This window comes from Coregonus clupeaformis, chromosome 26 (genome assembly GCF_020615455.1).
Source record: "Coregonus clupeaformis isolate EN_2021a chromosome 26, ASM2061545v1, whole genome shotgun sequence".
Lineage (NCBI taxonomy): Eukaryota > Metazoa > Chordata > Actinopteri > Salmoniformes > Salmonidae > Coregonus > Coregonus clupeaformis.
In genome coordinates, this window is record NC_059217.1 from 40824703 (window position 1) to 40841469 (window position 16767).

Sequence of the window (16767 nt, forward strand, 5' to 3'; positions counted from 1 at the left end):
CACAGCTAGCGACATCAAAAACCAACAATGGGTCGATTGGGGAATGGAAAAATGATTGAAGCAATAAAGCTAAAACATGGGGCAGTTCTATTATATAGATGACTGGTAGGCCGTACCTTGGGGAAGTCATCAATCTCCTTGAGCCTCTTCTCTATCTGGAGGCGTCCTCCATAGCGTGTCACCCCGTACACCACCGTCATCACCGTCTGCTTCACCACCTTCCTGCTGATGAAGCCCTCCAGCACCTGGGCGATCTTCAGACCCTTCTCCGAGTCCCGCGCACGGAACTCCTCCACCTATAAAAACACACAGAGAGCACCAAACACACAGTCTGATTGTCATCTTGTCCAAAGGGAACCGCACAGACTCAAAAGAGTATCATACATTAACATTATCTCCTGAGTGGCGCAGTGGTCTAAGGCACTGCATCGCAGTGCTAACTGTGCCACTAGAGATCCTGGTTCGAATCCAGGCTCTGTCGCAGCCAGCCGCGACCGGGAGACTCATGGGCGGCGCACAATTGGCCCAGCGTCGTCCAGGGTAGGGGAGGGAATGGCTGGCAGGGATGTAGCTCAGTTGATAGAGCATGGCGTTTGCAACGCCAGGGTTGTGGGTTCGATTCCCACGGGGGGCCAGTATAAAAAAGATATGTATTCACTAACTGTAAGTCGCTCTGGATAAGAGCGTCTGCTAAATGACTAAAATGTAAATGTAAATGTAACTCTGACAGTCGCATAGCATAATATGGGAGCATAAGAGCACCACATTGTGCTGCAGACAGTACATTGATTTAGACTGTCAGTGACTGACACAGTTATCACAAATCTGACTCAATAGGCCAGTCGCTTTAAATTAGCAGCAGTTTGCTGTATAGCCTGTACAGAACCTACTGTACTAGTTATAGAAGTGAACAGTCTGAATCAATTAACTGCAATCACCTTAAATATACACTGGGTGTATCGTTCCTGTAAACATTGTTGCCTTGATGATTGGTCCTCTGTATGTACTGGAGGTGTTTGTCCTCCCCAAGACTCGAAGCGGAGCTGAATACATCAGCTGCTTTCTAATCAGCGTTCCTTAGGAGTTGCTGGACGATGAGGTAGGAGAAGGGAGCAGGAAGTGCTGCCACAGCACCATTCTGAAAGCAGCCCAGCTCATTGAGAACTCTGCAGTGTACTATGCTCCAGCTAAATGCGACTTGATGTTTTTGGCACGGCCACACTGTGCTTTGTAAATACTCTCCGCTCTCACCGGTGCTAAAATCAATAGGCTCAAATTGTCTCCCCTCTAAAATATGTAGCTTGGTCAGAGCAAAATCCTTGGGCTGTGACTTCTGTGCTGCAGGGACTGGGGCTAAGGGAGCCCTGGGGTGAGAGGTAAAGTAAAGCCTGCTCTGACTAGTCTGAGGAGAGCAGGTGCTGTTATTGTAGACTGTGCTAAGTGCAAAGGAAAAAGTACACTCGTTCCCCAGGTAAATAAAGGAGCAAGCTCGATAATGTGAGACACTCTTCAAGTACATCATTATTTATTCATTGATAAAAAACAATGGATTTCAACATTATAGGTGGTAGGGGCAGGGCAATATAACCACCCCGCCACTGCTCACTGGTGCCCAGGCTGACTGACCTGCTGTGCCACCCCGCTGTAGACATCCTGGGGCACCTCGCAGGGAATTAGGTTCACAGAGGTGGCACCGATCACATCCCGACCCAGGGCTGCGTAGTGCTGGAGACCATTACACGAACCATCCTGAGGGGGAGGAAGGAGGGAGTGGAGAGAATTGGAGAGAGAGAGAGAGAGAGAGAAAAAGAAGAGAGAAATATTATTGGGGTGGCAAATAAAAGCTTAACCGAGGCCATGCACAGACAGACAAGGTCGATGGGCTGCTCAGCTCTCTACAGAGCCAGAGCCCAGCCAACAGACAGAGGCTAACTGATGTCTGAACACACCATTTAGCCTGGATCAGCCAGGGCAGTGACTGAGCACAAAGTAAAGTGACATAAAAACAACAATTTCCCCAAAATGGTGTCAGGGGAGCTGTTGCCTTGTTAACTTTGATGAGGCCTCTAAAATAACAGTATAGCGGGTAAGTGAGACACCTCCTGTTAAGAGGTTGTAAATGGCAGCAGCTATAGAGGCGTGCAAAACAAAATGGACCCCTAGACCCTAGGAGTAAGCAATATAGCAAAAAGTACACCTATTCTTTCAGAGGGTAATATGGAGCTATGACCGTATTGCATATACCCATCTAATCCTTTCAGATCTAAATGGAGGGTCAAGGGGCAGGGGTAGGGGTTAGAGGTCAGTGTCATTACCTGATGCACAGGAAAGTGGGAGATGAAGTGTGTGGGGTCAGGTGATCTGACAGCGTTGGCTATCTCCATACAGCAGGCCAAGGCTTGCCAGGGTTCATCTGCATTCTGCCACCACTTCTTACCCTGCCGTGGAAACACACACACAACCACATAGACAATAGAGTATCAGATACAACATATCAATGGTTAGATTATCTCCCAGTGGGTAGAATAATACAATCACAATCTATGCGCTGTAACAGTATGATAACAAACAGGACACATTGTTAGCAGACTGACGTTGAGGGGGTTGTCTGCAGAGTCCAGGATGTCGTCCATGATGGTGTTGGCGTACTCCAGCCTGCCTGCCAGCGAGCTGCGTTTCTTCAAACCTGTCAGGTTGACCAGGTGGATCTTCAGCCAGTCCAGACCGCCAGGCCCCAGGGGCTTCCCCTCCGCAAACACCAGGACGGCCCTGGTCACATCGCTGCCCAGGTGGTTGAAGTAGGGCGGGCACGGGTACGTCCGCCCGCGGAAGTCCATGTTGTGGGGGAACCAGAAGACCTCGTCCCTCATGTGGTTGGCGATGGAGAGTTTATAGAGGGCGTCCATCCTGAGGCTGTGCATCTCACTGCACTTCTTCTTGGCCTTGACCACCTCCCTCTTCAGGTGGGCCTTCTCGGCCAAGGAATAGGTGGCCGAGTCCTGCTGGTTGTAGCGGGGGATCTTGGGGGCCTCGGAGTTGGGCGGCGGGACGTCCAGCTTCTCACTGCCCTTATCGTTGAAGATGGAGATGATGATGTCCAGCAGGGGCTGGTTGATCCTCCAGGCCGCGTTGCCCAGCTGGTTGAGGGAGTCCAGCACGGCGTGGAGGTCCGCGTCATGGCACTTCTCTAGCAGGATCTCGTGCTGGTTGGCGCCAACCACCGTGCGCATCATCTTGGTGGGGGTGAGGAGGTAGGCGCCGAACTTGGCCGAGGTCCAGGGCACGGGCGGGCACAGCATGGGCATCACGTAGGAGTCAAAGGTCAGCGTGGTCTCCATGGCGTCCTGCTGCATCTGCGTCAGGATGGGGTGCGGCTTGATGAAGCCGACCTGCAGCCAATCACAACATGAGAGATCCAATTAAATATATGAAATACGAAAACACAGGTACAGTACCAGTCCAATCAAAGGTCTGCTCAAAAACAGAGCTGAACGTTTCAATTAAGCTTCAGTAGAACAGGCAGCCTTATTTGCTGTGACAACACCACCACATTAATCATGGCTTCTGGTGGAGGGCGCGTGTGGCTGATTTATTGCCTGACTACGTGTAATTGTGATGATGTAAATACTGTGGCTACCAGCTAAGGCATCTGGTTCATAGCAGTTTTAATCACGTGTGACAGCCGGAGATTAATTAGCTACTACCTGAAAGGCTTCACCAACCAAACTCACAGACAGACACAGCATTGTAGAAAACATACAGTATAAACCAACAGTGCAGTCTAACACATACACACACACACACACACACACACACAGAAACAGAGAGAGAGAGAGAGAGAGATAGACAGATAGACAGAGAGAGAGAGAGATATCATAACAGATTCAGTCCAGTCCATCAACCAGAGATATATCATAACAGATTCAGTCCAGTCCATCAACCAGAGAGAGATATCATAACAGATTCAGTCCATCAACCAGAGAGATATCATAACAGATTCAGTCCAGTCCATCAACCAGAGAGATATCATAACAGATTCAGTCCAGTCCATCAACCAGAGAGATATCATAACAGATTCAGTCCAGTCCATCAACCAGGCAGAGATTCCATGAAAAATACCAGAGAAGCATTGTGCAGCCTAACAACTCTGCATGCTGTAAAATCATTAGGCTGCACCCCTGCTGGCCTACCCTCTACCCCCCTGAGCCAACACAGCAGAGGGAGGAGTGGCCAGAGACCAGCTTTGAACCCCACAGCGGACTCCACTGTCAAAGCACACCGAATCCACCGGATTGAGATGCCGGCAGGCGCTTCTTTTCCACCAGGAACGAGGCTCAGAGGACAAAATAGAAAGCGTCTTCATTTCCTTGTCAGCTATCCCAGTGCAGTCAATCAGCCAGCCAATTAAGGGTACAGTAAAAAAATGATTAGTTAGTTTTTGCAGGAGTCAGGGCAATCATCCTTCTTGTGCTTCGCGGAGCAGCGCAGAGCTGTTGAGCAGAGCTGTTGTGAAGAAAGATTTTGTGTGTATACAGGACCTCCCGCCCCCACCTACCATCAACCAATCAAGTCAATGCGGAGCAATACGGAGCCCTCCGCATTATAAAACAATTTGGGAGGCGCACGGCGATGTGGTACGGAGCAATTGCGTCACACCCTCCATACATAGCCTCCGACCACATTTTCGGATGAAGCATGAATTGGCTTTTACTCAACTGCACCGCTGTCCACTCTTGCAGGGAAAGCGGTTTTATTATTCATATGCTTATGAGCCCGGTCCGTGCAGGCAGACAGAATAATATGAGGGAGCTGGCTGTGAGAGGAGAGCTTAAGACAGACGTAGCAGCTATGACAGACGGCATGTTATGTTATGGCTCCTTCTGACTGCTGCACTACTGACTGATTTCGCTCATAAATGTCGATATGAAGAATAAGCCATGACACGAAAATGACCCTAAACCTGGGAAATCTGGTGAAAGAATTGGGAGAAAATAACTTGCATAAATCACTTCAAATGTAGTATATGATTTACCTGTTTGTTACTGCGGAAGGTGTACATGTGGTAGAGGACGGGGATGAACTTCCTGTCATAGGCAGGATTGAGGATGTCGCTGTTCACCTTCATGTGCTTGACCATGAGGTCCACCAGGTAGGTGCCCAGCTCCACCACCACCGTGTGGGGCCATTGGGTCTTGTCCCCCAGCAGAGAGGGGCCAGAGCTATGCTCCGCCTCCAGCTTCCACCATCGCTCCCTAGGCAATACGTCAAACTCCTGCACCGCACAGTAAGGAAGTTTTCTTTAAGTCAAACAGTAGGTCAATTATTTAATACATCTTCTAATTGCATGCAGACAAAAACCAGATAAAGACCAGATGTTGGTGGAAGAGTGTCACATAGAAATAGAATAGAACAGGCTTGGAATCTCTAACCCTGACAATTTGACTAGTAAACTCGCAATGGCTGCCTGCCTTTGATGCAACATTTCCATGGTAATGTAGAATGTTAATTCAAATTATGTTAACTGATGTGGCTCATGCAATGGAATGTATTGTTTGTAATGTCAGTTGAGTTGAATCAACAAATCACAGCACATATTGATGGGTACACTTCCTGCTTTTACTTCCTGCTTTGCTCCTATGGGTACTCTTGCAATGGCCACCAGTCCACCCATTATGCCATCATTGACTTGAATGGGGACGCCTGTTCTATTCATCCTATTTCTATGGAGTGTCATACCTGAGAGTCTTTGGCTAGCAGCTCAGCATATTCATTGTAGATATGGCTGAGCTTTTCCACCATCTGGTTGTGGCTCTTCATGCGGATGCAGAACTTGTTGTGGACCCTGTTGCCCAGCTCCTTGGCCAGGATGTGGAGAGACTCCCCACTGGGTGGCAAGTTAGACAGACTCTGACAAAGACAAATATCAACATTATTAGGATCATCTGTATTTTATAGAATTACATTTTATGTCAAACTACAAAGATGCTAAATAAACCTGAACTCTAGATACATCAGCGGTCTAAAGGAGTCAAGGTCCAACATACTGCTGGGATGCAGTGGGCTTTACCTGAAGGGTCCAAACACAGAACCTTGCGGAACGCCAAATGAAACGTTAGAACGTTCATATAATTTGTCAACCAGCTCAGACAATTTGATACCACTCAGAAAAGTAAGAATTGAACCAACAGAGATACAGTATATGCATTGAGTGTACAAAACATTAGGAACACCTTCCAAATATTGAGTTGCACCCCCTTTTGCCATCAGAACAGCCTCAATTCATCAGGGCATGGACTCTACACAAGGTGTCGAAAGCGTTCCACAGGGAGGCTGGCCCATGTTAACTCCAATGCTTCCCACAGTTGTGTCAAGTTGGCTGGATGTCCTTTGGGTGGTGGACCATTCTTGATACACACAGGGAAACTGTTGAGTGTGAAAAGTCCAGCAGCGTTGCAGTTCTTGACACAAAACGGTGCACCTGGCACCTACTACCATACCCCGTTCAAAGGCACTTAAATATTTTGTCTTGCCCATTCACCCTCTGAATGGCACACATACACAATCCATGTCTCAATTGTCTCAAGGCTTAAAAATCCTTCTTTAACCTGTCCCCTCCCTGTCACGCCCTGACCTATAGAACTCTTGTTTGTTTAGTCAGGGTGTGGAAATCTATGTTATATATTCTATGTTTAGGTTCTAGTTAGTCTATTTCTATGTCTGGCCGGGTATGATTCCCAATCAGAGGCAGCTGTCGCTCATTGTCTCTGATTGGGGATCATACTTAAGTAGCCCATTGCCTACTGTGTATTGTGGGATGTTGTTCCTGTTAGGCTGGTATGTGTATAGCCGGAGGACTTCACGTTACGTCGTTTCTTGTATGTTTATTTAGTTAATAAACATGTATGCTTTTCACGCTGCACCTTGGTATGACCCGTCTCTCAACAATTGTGACACTCCCCTTCATCTACACTGATTGAAGTGGATTTAACAAGTGACATCAATAAGGGATCATAGCTTTCACCTAGTCAGTCTATGTCATGTTTTGTACACTCAGTGTATTTGACCCAAGGTCAGAGATAGTTGAGAGGATTAAGGAGGATTATGGGTTATATAATAATAATAAAAATAATAATAATGTAGCTTTATACCTGGATCATGATGTCCACATAGTCCTTTTGGTCCAGCAGACAGAGGTAGGGGTAGAGGCTGAGTCTGACGGCCTTCGGGGTGCTGCTGGCCAGGATCATCTTGCTCTCCCTCAGGGCCCCAACCAGGGCTTTGTGCCACACTAACCGCTTCTCCGCCAGCAGATCCCTCTGAAACAGTCACATACACCACCATCAGCAAGGTAATACTGCATGGTACTGTGTGGTTCTGGTGGATGAAAACATGACGAACTATGTTCCATAAGCAAGTTCTGCCTTATATCCACTTTGGACATGAGTTCAAAGTTGACATAAGGTTAAACAACAAACACATTAGATCTTTCATTTGGACTCCACTAGCTAGCCAATAATCATCTGTGGTATTCAGCATGTGTTCAGATTCAGATATGGTGAGCAAACAGAAGCGGTCTCCAGCCATGTTGTGAAACTGGGTCACCCCTCCATCCAGGGGACTGTCATATTGCCTGTCCATGCCAGAAGGAGAGAGCCCAGATGACACAGAGCAGATAGGCTGGCCTGGCCTCTAGATGACCACCCTCTCCTCAGGACAGCCCCATTAAAATACATTATCATTCTGCTGTAAATGTTGCAGAACCACCAGGGACCCTCATCCCAGTCTGAAACACTGTCTGGAGATGCAGAGAGAGTTTAAACTGTAAATGCCTGGCCCCAGATCACTGAGATAAGGGGAGAGGCCTCAACGCATAAGGTTTAAAGTTTTGACTGCTGTCTGGAGAAAAACTTTTCTCACTGCTGACACTGACTGAACATTTAAAAAATCAACATAATGAAAATATATGATTTTCTCATTGGCAATGGATTAAATAAAATTCCACCCCTTCAATATAAAGCGATTTGAGATCCTATACAAATCCAATAATTGTTCATTTCAGGATCATTAAATACAAAATAAAGCATAGTATATTTCAGTGTGTCACTATTCCATACTGTATAACTACAGCAATATATTTCAGTGTTTGGCCAGACTATACAGTGGGGAAAAAAAGTATTTAGTCAGCCACCAATTGTGCAAGTTCTCCCACTTAAAAAGATGAGAGAGGCCTGTAATTTTCATCATAGGTACAAGTCAACTATGACAGACAAAATGAGAATTTTTTTTCAAGAAAATCACATTGTAGGATTTTTAAGGAATTTATTTGCAAATGATGGTGGAAAATAAGTATTTGGTCAATAACAAACGTTTCTCAATACTTTGTTATATACCCTTTGTTGGCAATGACACAGGTCAAACGTTTTCTGTAAGTCTTCACAAGGTTTTCACACACTGTTGCTGGTATTTTGGCCCATTCCTCCATGCAGATCTCCTCTAGAGCAGTGATGTTTTGGGGCTGTCGCTGGGCAACACAGACTTTCAACTCCCTCCAAAGATTTTCTATGGGTTTGAGATCTGGAGACTGGCTAGGCCACTCCAGGACCTTGAAATGCTTCTTACGAAGCCACTCCTTCGTTGCCCGGGCGGTGTGTTTGGGATCATTGTCATGCTGAAAGACCCAGCCACGTTTCATCTGCAATGCCCTTGCTGATGGAAGGAGGTTTTCACTCAAAATCTCACGATACATGGCCCCATTCATTCTTTCCTTTACACGGATCAGTCGTCCTGGACCCTTTGCAGAAAAACAGCCCCAAAGCATGATGTACATGCTTCACAGTAGGTATGGTGTTCTTTGGATGCAACTCAGCATTCTTTGTCCTCCAATCCAGTTGAGTTTTTACCAAAAAGTTCTATTTTGGTTTCATCTGACCATATGACATTCTCCCAATCCTCTTCTGGATCATCCAAATGCACTCTAGCAAACTTCAGACGGGCCTGGACATGTACTGGCTTAAGCAGGGGGACACGTCTGGCACTGCAGGATTTGAGTCCCTGGCGGCGTAGTGTGTTACTGATGGTAGGCTTTGTTACTTTGGTCCCAGCTCTCTGCAGGTCATTCACTAGGTCCCCCCGTGTGGTTCTGGGATTTTTGCAATGCAATAAAATGCAATTTAATTACTTAAAAATCATAAAATGTGATTTTCTGGATTTTTGTTTTAGATTCCGTCTCTCACAGTTGAAGTGTACCTATGATAAAAATTACAGACCTCTACATGCTTTGTAAGTAGGAAAACCTGCAAAATCGGCAGTGTATCAAATACTTGTTCTCCCCACTGTATATATATATATATATAGAGAGAGAGAGAGAGAGAGGAAGCTGAATTGAGCTAGCTGAAGTGATCATTTTGACCCCACGGGGTGAGATCTTGCGTGGAGCCCCAGATCGAGGGAGATTATCAGTGGTCTTGTATGTCTTCCATTTCCTAATAATTGCTCCCACAGTTGATTTCTTCAAACCAAGCTGCTTACCTATTGCAGATTCAGTCTTCCCAGCCTGGTGCAGGTCTACAATTTTGTTTCTGGTGTCCTTTGACAGCTCTTTGGTCTTGGCCATAGTGGAGTTTGGAGTGTGACTGTTTGAGGTTGTGGACAGGTGTCTTTTATACTGATAACAAGTTCAAACAAGTGCCATTAATACAGGTAACGAGTGGAGGACAGAGGAGCCTCTTAAAGAAGAAGTTACAGGTCTGTGAGAGCCAGAAATCTTCCTTGTTTGTAGGTGACCAAATACTTATTTTCCACTATAATTTGCAAATAAATTCATTAAAAATCATAGTTGACGTGTACCTATGATGAAAATTACAGGCCTCTCTCATCTTTTTAAGTGGGAGAACTTGCACAATTGGTGGCTGACTAAATACTTTTTTTCCCCACTGTACGTGTAGGTGGGTGGGGCAGTTTGTTTACCATCTTGGCCATGTGTGGGGTAACAGGCTTCATGGCCTCCACAGAGTGAATGGTGATGGTGCTGGCCTGCTCCATGCTCAGCTGACGGCTGAACCTCTCCCGCAGCTCCTCCAGGTTGAAGGCCAGTTTGGGGTATTTAGCATCCGCCCTCTGAAACACACACAGGTCAGAGGATTCAGAGAGGCCATACACAGACTGGGTTTTCCAGGGAGAGACTATTACCTTGCATACTACATCACAGGAGAGAGACAATGGAAGGGAGCATACATTAAACCTAATGTCTATTATTAGAGTCAATATTAGATACATTTAGAGAACACTCACATAGCTATTTTGGAATGCGTGTGTGTGCGTGCACATTCGAGCGTGTGTCCAGGCTGTGTGTGTGTGTACAGTCCTGGCCAAAGAGAGGGTGTGTGTGTTCTAAATAATATGAGTGTGTGGTGATGGGGAGGGTTCTGTCAGGTCAGAGTCCTTAGCTGAGGTAGGGAGAAGCAGACAGATCTCAGTCGGCTGCCAACACACAGAGCATTACCCAGCCTTAATGTGATGCGTGATTTGAAGGAGTCAGGCGCAGGAGGGTAAATCACAGTATACAGAGTTTATTCCGTAATCCAGCGTAACCAGTCCAGTGCGCAAAACAGGCGCACTGGAACAAACATGCACACAGGGAAAATTCTCCGGCAATACAAAATACTGAGCTCAACCGAGCTACTAATCCTCACAATGAACAACCACCCACAAGGACAAGGGGGGCAGAGGGAACACTTAAACACGTACTAATGAGGGGATATGAACCAGGTGTGTAATTGACAAGACAAGACAAATGGAATGATGATATATGAAGCGGCAGTAGCTAGTAAGCCGGTGACGACGAACGCCGAAGCCTGCCCAAACAAGGAGGGGAGGCAGCTTCGGAGGAAGTGGTGACACTTAATTACTAGACCAGGGAACATCAACGCAGATTTTTATTGAGCAGATGGGGCCGGAACATAATTACAAATAATTTGTAGACTGCAAATTGACTTCAAGAAGCCCAAACATACATAATATTTGACTAAAACATAATAATCTCAAACCTTGCTTACATATGTATATGATCACATACTCTCGGTTGCCAGTTTATTAGGTACACCTCCCCCGTTCACGAAAATGGTTTGCTCCTACAGACAGTGAGTCACGTGCCCATGGCTTGCTATATAAAGCAGGCAGACAGGCATCGAGGCATTCAGTTACTGTTTGACAACGTTAGAATGGGCAAAACGAGTGACCTAAGCGACTTTGAGCGTGGTATGATCGTCGGTACCAGGCGCGCCGGTTCCAGTATCTTAGAAACGGCCGGCTTCCTGGGCTTTTCACGCACAACAGTGTCTAGGGTTTACAGAGAATGGTGCAACCAACAAAAAACATCCAGTAAGCGGCAGTCCTGTGGGCGAAAACAGCTCGTCGATAAGAGGTCGAAGGAGAATGGCAAGAATCGTGCAAGCTAACAGGCGGGCCACAAACAGGCAAATAACGGCGCAGTGCAACAGTGGTCTGCAGAAAGGCATCTCGGAATGCAAAACTCGTTGGTCCTTGTCACGGATGGGCTATTGCAGCAGATAACCACACCGTGTTCCACTCCTATCTGCTAAGTCGGTAAGTCAGTCCTGTGGGTCAGTTGGTAGAACATGGCACTTGCAACGCCAGGGTTGTGGGTTCGATTCCCATGGGGGACTCACTACTGTAAGTTGCTCTGGATAAGAGCGTCTGCTAAATGACAAAAATGTAAATGTAAAAAAAACAAGAAGAAGCTGCTCCAGTGGACACGCCATCACCAACACCTGGTCTGACGAAACCCAATTCCTGTTGCGTCATGCTGATGGCAGAGTCAGGATTTGGCGTAAGCAGCATGAGTCCATGGACTCATCCTGCCTGGTGTGGGGAATGTTTTCCTGGCACACGTTAGGTCCCTTGATACCAATTGAGGAACGTTTCCATGCAAAGGGGGGTCCGACCCAGTACTAGATAAACTGGCCACTGAGTGTACACCTCTCTATTATGCGTGGGAATACTTTGGAACAGATTTCCATAATTAAAATCACTTGGAGCTGATTTTCTGGTGTATTTACACCCCAAACAATTGCTTATAAATCTTGGGGGGCCAAATCAAATCCCCCGCGGTCCAAATTTGGCCAGTTGGGGAACCCTTCACTAGACGCTCAGTCTGCTGCCAACACATAGAGCATTACCCAGTCTTAATCACTAGACACTCACAGTCTGCTGTCAACACACAGAGCATTACCCAGTCTTAATCACTAGACGCTCAGTCTGCTGCCAACACACAGATCATTACCCAGTCTTAAATCACTAGACACTCAGTCTGCTGCCAACACACAGAGCATTACCCAGTCTTAATCACTAGACACTCAGTCTGCTGCAACACACAGAGCATTACCCAGTCTTAATCACTAGACACTCACAGTCTGCTGTCAACACACAGAGCATTACCCAGTCTTAATCACTAGACACTCTCAGTCTGCTGTCAACACACAGAGCATTACCCAGTCTTAATCACTAGACACTCAGTCTGCTGCAACACACAGAGCATTACCCAGTCTTAATCACTAGACACTCAGCTCCACAAGACTATAAAGCAAACAGATGGCTCATTATACTCAGTGTAATAAGGTGTAGTCGCGTCCTGTGTGCTCCATCAATTACTGTGGGCTGGTACCTTGACCCATTGGCATTTAATTTCCGAGATCAAACTGAAAATCAAATGATATGCATTTACAAAGGAGTATGGATATTCATTTTCTATATCTATAATTGGGTGGTAACACATTTAAGGTCAGTGTAGTGCTCTCTGTGTGTGTGTGTGTGTGTGTGTGTGTGTGTGTGTGTGTGTGTGTGTGTGTGTGTGGTGCTTGGAGTGAAGGCACTAAATGGACTAAGGCAGGCCCACGCCACCATTCCCCCTGTGCCTGCAGTCACCTGACAGAGAGAAAAAAGGAGGGCACAAACTAACGCTGACCAAACCCACACAGCCTCAATTAACAGCCAGTAGCTATGCAGATTAACTTCCATCCCATCACCCTCCCGTGGCCAATTAAAAAAGAAATATGCTTATACTGCATCTTTACATGCTGTTGCTTTAAGCTTAACCCGCACCAAAGGTCTGGCTGGCACCCAATTAAAACGCTCATAGAAAGTGGCAGCGCATATATCTCATTATATAAATACACAGCTGGCTTAGTGGTCCAGCTAGAATGGTACTGAGTAGGCCAACATACTGAGAGGGCCTGTGTGCTTTTACATGTTGTCATTTATTATTGAAAGAGGCCATCTGGGTATTATCAGTTAACACATCATAGAGGGGTTGATGTACGGTGTCTCTTTATTAACCCGGGAGACACAGGAAGAGACACAGTAAATCTGTCCTCAAAGGAGAGGCTGCTTAGACACTATTGGACAGCAGCAAAAACAAAGCTAAAGGTTACGCAGGAGATAAATCACTTGGTCATCGGCTGTATTGCACTAAAGCATGGCACAATACTACCTTCTCTGTTGAGTAGATGGGCTCTTAAGTCTTTTTTTAAGAGCAAGCTTTGCTGCTGAGGAACTACAGTATATACACTGATGTATTAGGACGCATACATTTACATTTTAGTCATTTATCACACGCTCTTATCTTATTACATTCTGTTTCAGTGTGTCTATGGCAGTTCATGCTGGGCCATGAGACAGAACTGAATAATAAGTATTTGTTCATGTGCATTGTTCTTTGCATGTTTTGAATTGTGTCATATTGTTGTTGCTGCCCAGGGCAGAGATTGTCCAGACAGGGAGCAGTGCCATGCGATGCCCGGCTATCAGCGTGGACCAGAATGGGACAACTACCTCCTCCCTTTCCTTCTCCTCCTCTCCTCACTATCTCTGTCTTCTAGCTAGGGCCCCTGGCAAAGGCAGAACTGTCAGCTAAACCGTAGCTCAGGGCAGGAGAGGGCACCAACATTACTGAGTGTGCGCATAATAATATAAATGAAATATCCCCCTCACAGGAGAACACAGTATCTCCAATCAATGACAATCTCCAAACACTAGATCAAACTGCATTTCTTACAACTTCATCAAATTTCCAAATAGTATCTAGTGTATATACACTGCTCAAAAAAATAAAGGGAACACTTAAACAACACAATGTAGCTCCAAGTCAATCACACTTCTGTGAAATCAAACTGTCCACTTAGGAAGCAACACTGATTGACAATACATTTCACATGCTGTTGTGCAAATGGAATAGACAACAGGTGGAAATTATAGGCAATTAGCAAGACACCCCCAATAAAGGACTGGTTTTGCATGTGGTGACCACAGACCACTTCTCAGTTCCTATGCTTCCTGGCTGATGTTTTGGTCACTTTTGAATGCTGGCGGTGCTTTCACTCTAGTGGTAGCATGAGACGGAGTCTACAACCCACACAAGTGGCTCAGGTAGTGCAGCTCATCCAGGATGGCACATCAATGCGAGCTGTGGCAAGAAGGTTTGCTGTGTCTGTCAGCGTAGTGTCCAGAGCATGGAGGCGCTACCAGGAGACAGGCCAGTACATCAGGAGACGTGGAGGAGGCCGTAGGAGGGCAACAACCCAGAAGCAGGACTGCTACCTCCGCCTTTGTGCAAGGAGGAGCAGGAGGAGCACTGCCAGAGCCCTGCAAAATGACCTCCAGCAGGCCACAAATGTGCATGTGTCTGCTCAAACGGTCAGAAACAGACTCCATGAGGGTGGTATGAGGGCCCGACGTCCACAGGTGGGGGTTGTGCTTACAGCCCAACACCGTGCAGGACGTTTGGCATTTGCCAGAGAACACCAAGATTGGCAAATTCGCCACTGGCGCCCTGTGCTCTTCACAGATGAAAGCAGGTTCACACTGAGCACATGTGACAGACGTGACAGACTCTGGAGACGCCGTGGAGAACGTTCTGCTGCCTGCAACATCCTCCAGCATGACCGGTTTGGCGGTGCGTCAGTCATGGTGTGGGGTGGCATTTCTTTGGGGGGGCCGCACAGCCCACCATGTGCTCGCCAGAGGTAGCCTGACTGCCATTAGGTACCGAGATGAGATCCTCAGACCCCTTGTGAGACCATATGCTGGTGCGGTTGGCCCTGGGTTCCTCCTAATGCAAGACAATGCTAGACCTCATGTGGCTGGAGTGTGTCAGCAGTTCCTGCAAGAGGAAGGCATTGATGCTATGGACTGGCCCGCCCGTTCCCCAGACCTGAATCCAATTGAGCACATCTGGGACATCATGTCTCGCTCCATCCACCAACGGCAGGTTGCACCACAGACTGTCCAGGAGTTGGCGGATGCTTTAGTCCAGGTCTGGGAGGAGATCCCTCAGGAGACCATCCGCCACCTCATCAGGAGCATGCCCAGGCGTTGTAGGGAGGTCATACAGGCACGTGGAGGTCACACACACTACTGAGCCTCATTTTGACTTGTTTTAAAGACATTACATCAAAGTTGGATCAGCCTGTAGTGTGGTTTTCCACTTAAATTTTGAGGTTGACTCCAAATCCAGACCTCCATGGGTTGATAAATTTGATTTCCATTGATCATTTTTGTGTGATTTTGTTGTCAGCACATTCAACTATGTAAAGAAAAAAGTATTTAATACAATTATTTAATTCATTCAGATCTAGGATGTGTTATTTTAGTGTTCCCTTAATTTTTTTGAGCAGTGTATATTCTTCTAATGCGCTTGTGCTGACAGTCAGTTTTGAGACTTCTCATGAGATGGTGTTGTGAAAACTTGGCACTGAGTTAAAAACAACTCTCCCTTACACTGATTCTGTTGCAAAATGTTTTGTCTGTTGCAAACCGTTTACTCCAAACGGAAACCGTTTTGCAACGAATTTGGTCAAATTCAGGTTTCATTCAATTTGCTCTGTTTGCTTCCGTTTGGTTCATAAACGGTAAATGGTTTCTGCTGCACGACATAATTAAAAAATGTGTATGTGACCAACACAACTTGATTTGATTTGATTAATACACCCATGGACTGAGAAAAAGCCCGTTATGTGTCAGACAGCATGGCCGCATGACAGCGAGGGGGACAGAGAAACATTTCTGTCTCCACCAATGGAAATGGTGTTCTATTCTATTTCATTCTAGTCCAGTCACTATAGATTCAATAACTATTATATTTTACTCTACTCATAATAATACATAATAATAATTTATTACATTTATATAGCGCTTTCATAATAGAAATCTCAAAATGCTTCACAAGCAAAAATTTTTTTTAAAGGACAGGTCTGGTCAAGCAATAGATGCCAAGTCTCTGAATGCTGCATCCTCTGCAGATGGGTTGAGGCGTCTACTCTACTCATATGTTGACATGTGTCCTACCTCTGTGTAGAAGTCTTTGACCAGCGGTGAGGAGCAGGTGTGCAGGACAGTGTTGATGCTGGGTTGAAAGTCTGGTTCCACGGTGTTGATGGCCCTCAGCACCATGTCCCTCTCATCCTGCCTGAACACACAGAGACTGAACAGCTCTTCCACACGCAGGCCATCCTCTTTCATCTGACGCAGAACCCTGAGGACAAAGACAGGAACCACAATGTCAGAGACAAGATAGCAAACCTCAGTATTTCCTACAGAGTTGCATTTTGCCATAGGCCTATTTCTTTCAAATATCCATTACTTACAGATGACACAAGAGCCTTGGGGATGGATAAAGGCAATGGATGGATTACAAGTGTTGATAATCTTTAGGTAATATTATCTTAATTGCTTGAAGTAAAAAGTTAGGAATGC

At 46.2% G+C, this 16767-nt stretch overlaps 1 protein-coding gene across 1 annotated transcript in view; it reads right to left on the bottom strand.

Moving 5' to 3' along the window:
- The window catches only part of LOC121540376 (DNA-directed RNA polymerase, mitochondrial), a 54915-nt gene that overhangs the window by 27686 nt on the left and 10462 nt on the right, over nucleotides 1–16767 (bottom strand). The window contains exons 5-13 of the mRNA XM_041849219.1: nucleotides 16360–16546; nucleotides 9967–10116; nucleotides 7149–7316; nucleotides 5737–5907; nucleotides 5033–5272; nucleotides 2595–3389; nucleotides 2316–2438; nucleotides 1627–1749; nucleotides 117–296 (exon numbers count right to left, since the gene is read on the bottom strand). Coding sequence (XP_041705153.1) covers nucleotides 117–296; nucleotides 1627–1749; nucleotides 2316–2438; nucleotides 2595–3389; nucleotides 5033–5272; nucleotides 5737–5907; nucleotides 7149–7316; nucleotides 9967–10116; nucleotides 16360–16546 — 2137 coding nt within the window. The remainder of the gene's footprint in view (nucleotides 1–116; nucleotides 297–1626; nucleotides 1750–2315; nucleotides 2439–2594; nucleotides 3390–5032; nucleotides 5273–5736; nucleotides 5908–7148; nucleotides 7317–9966; nucleotides 10117–16359; nucleotides 16547–16767) is intronic.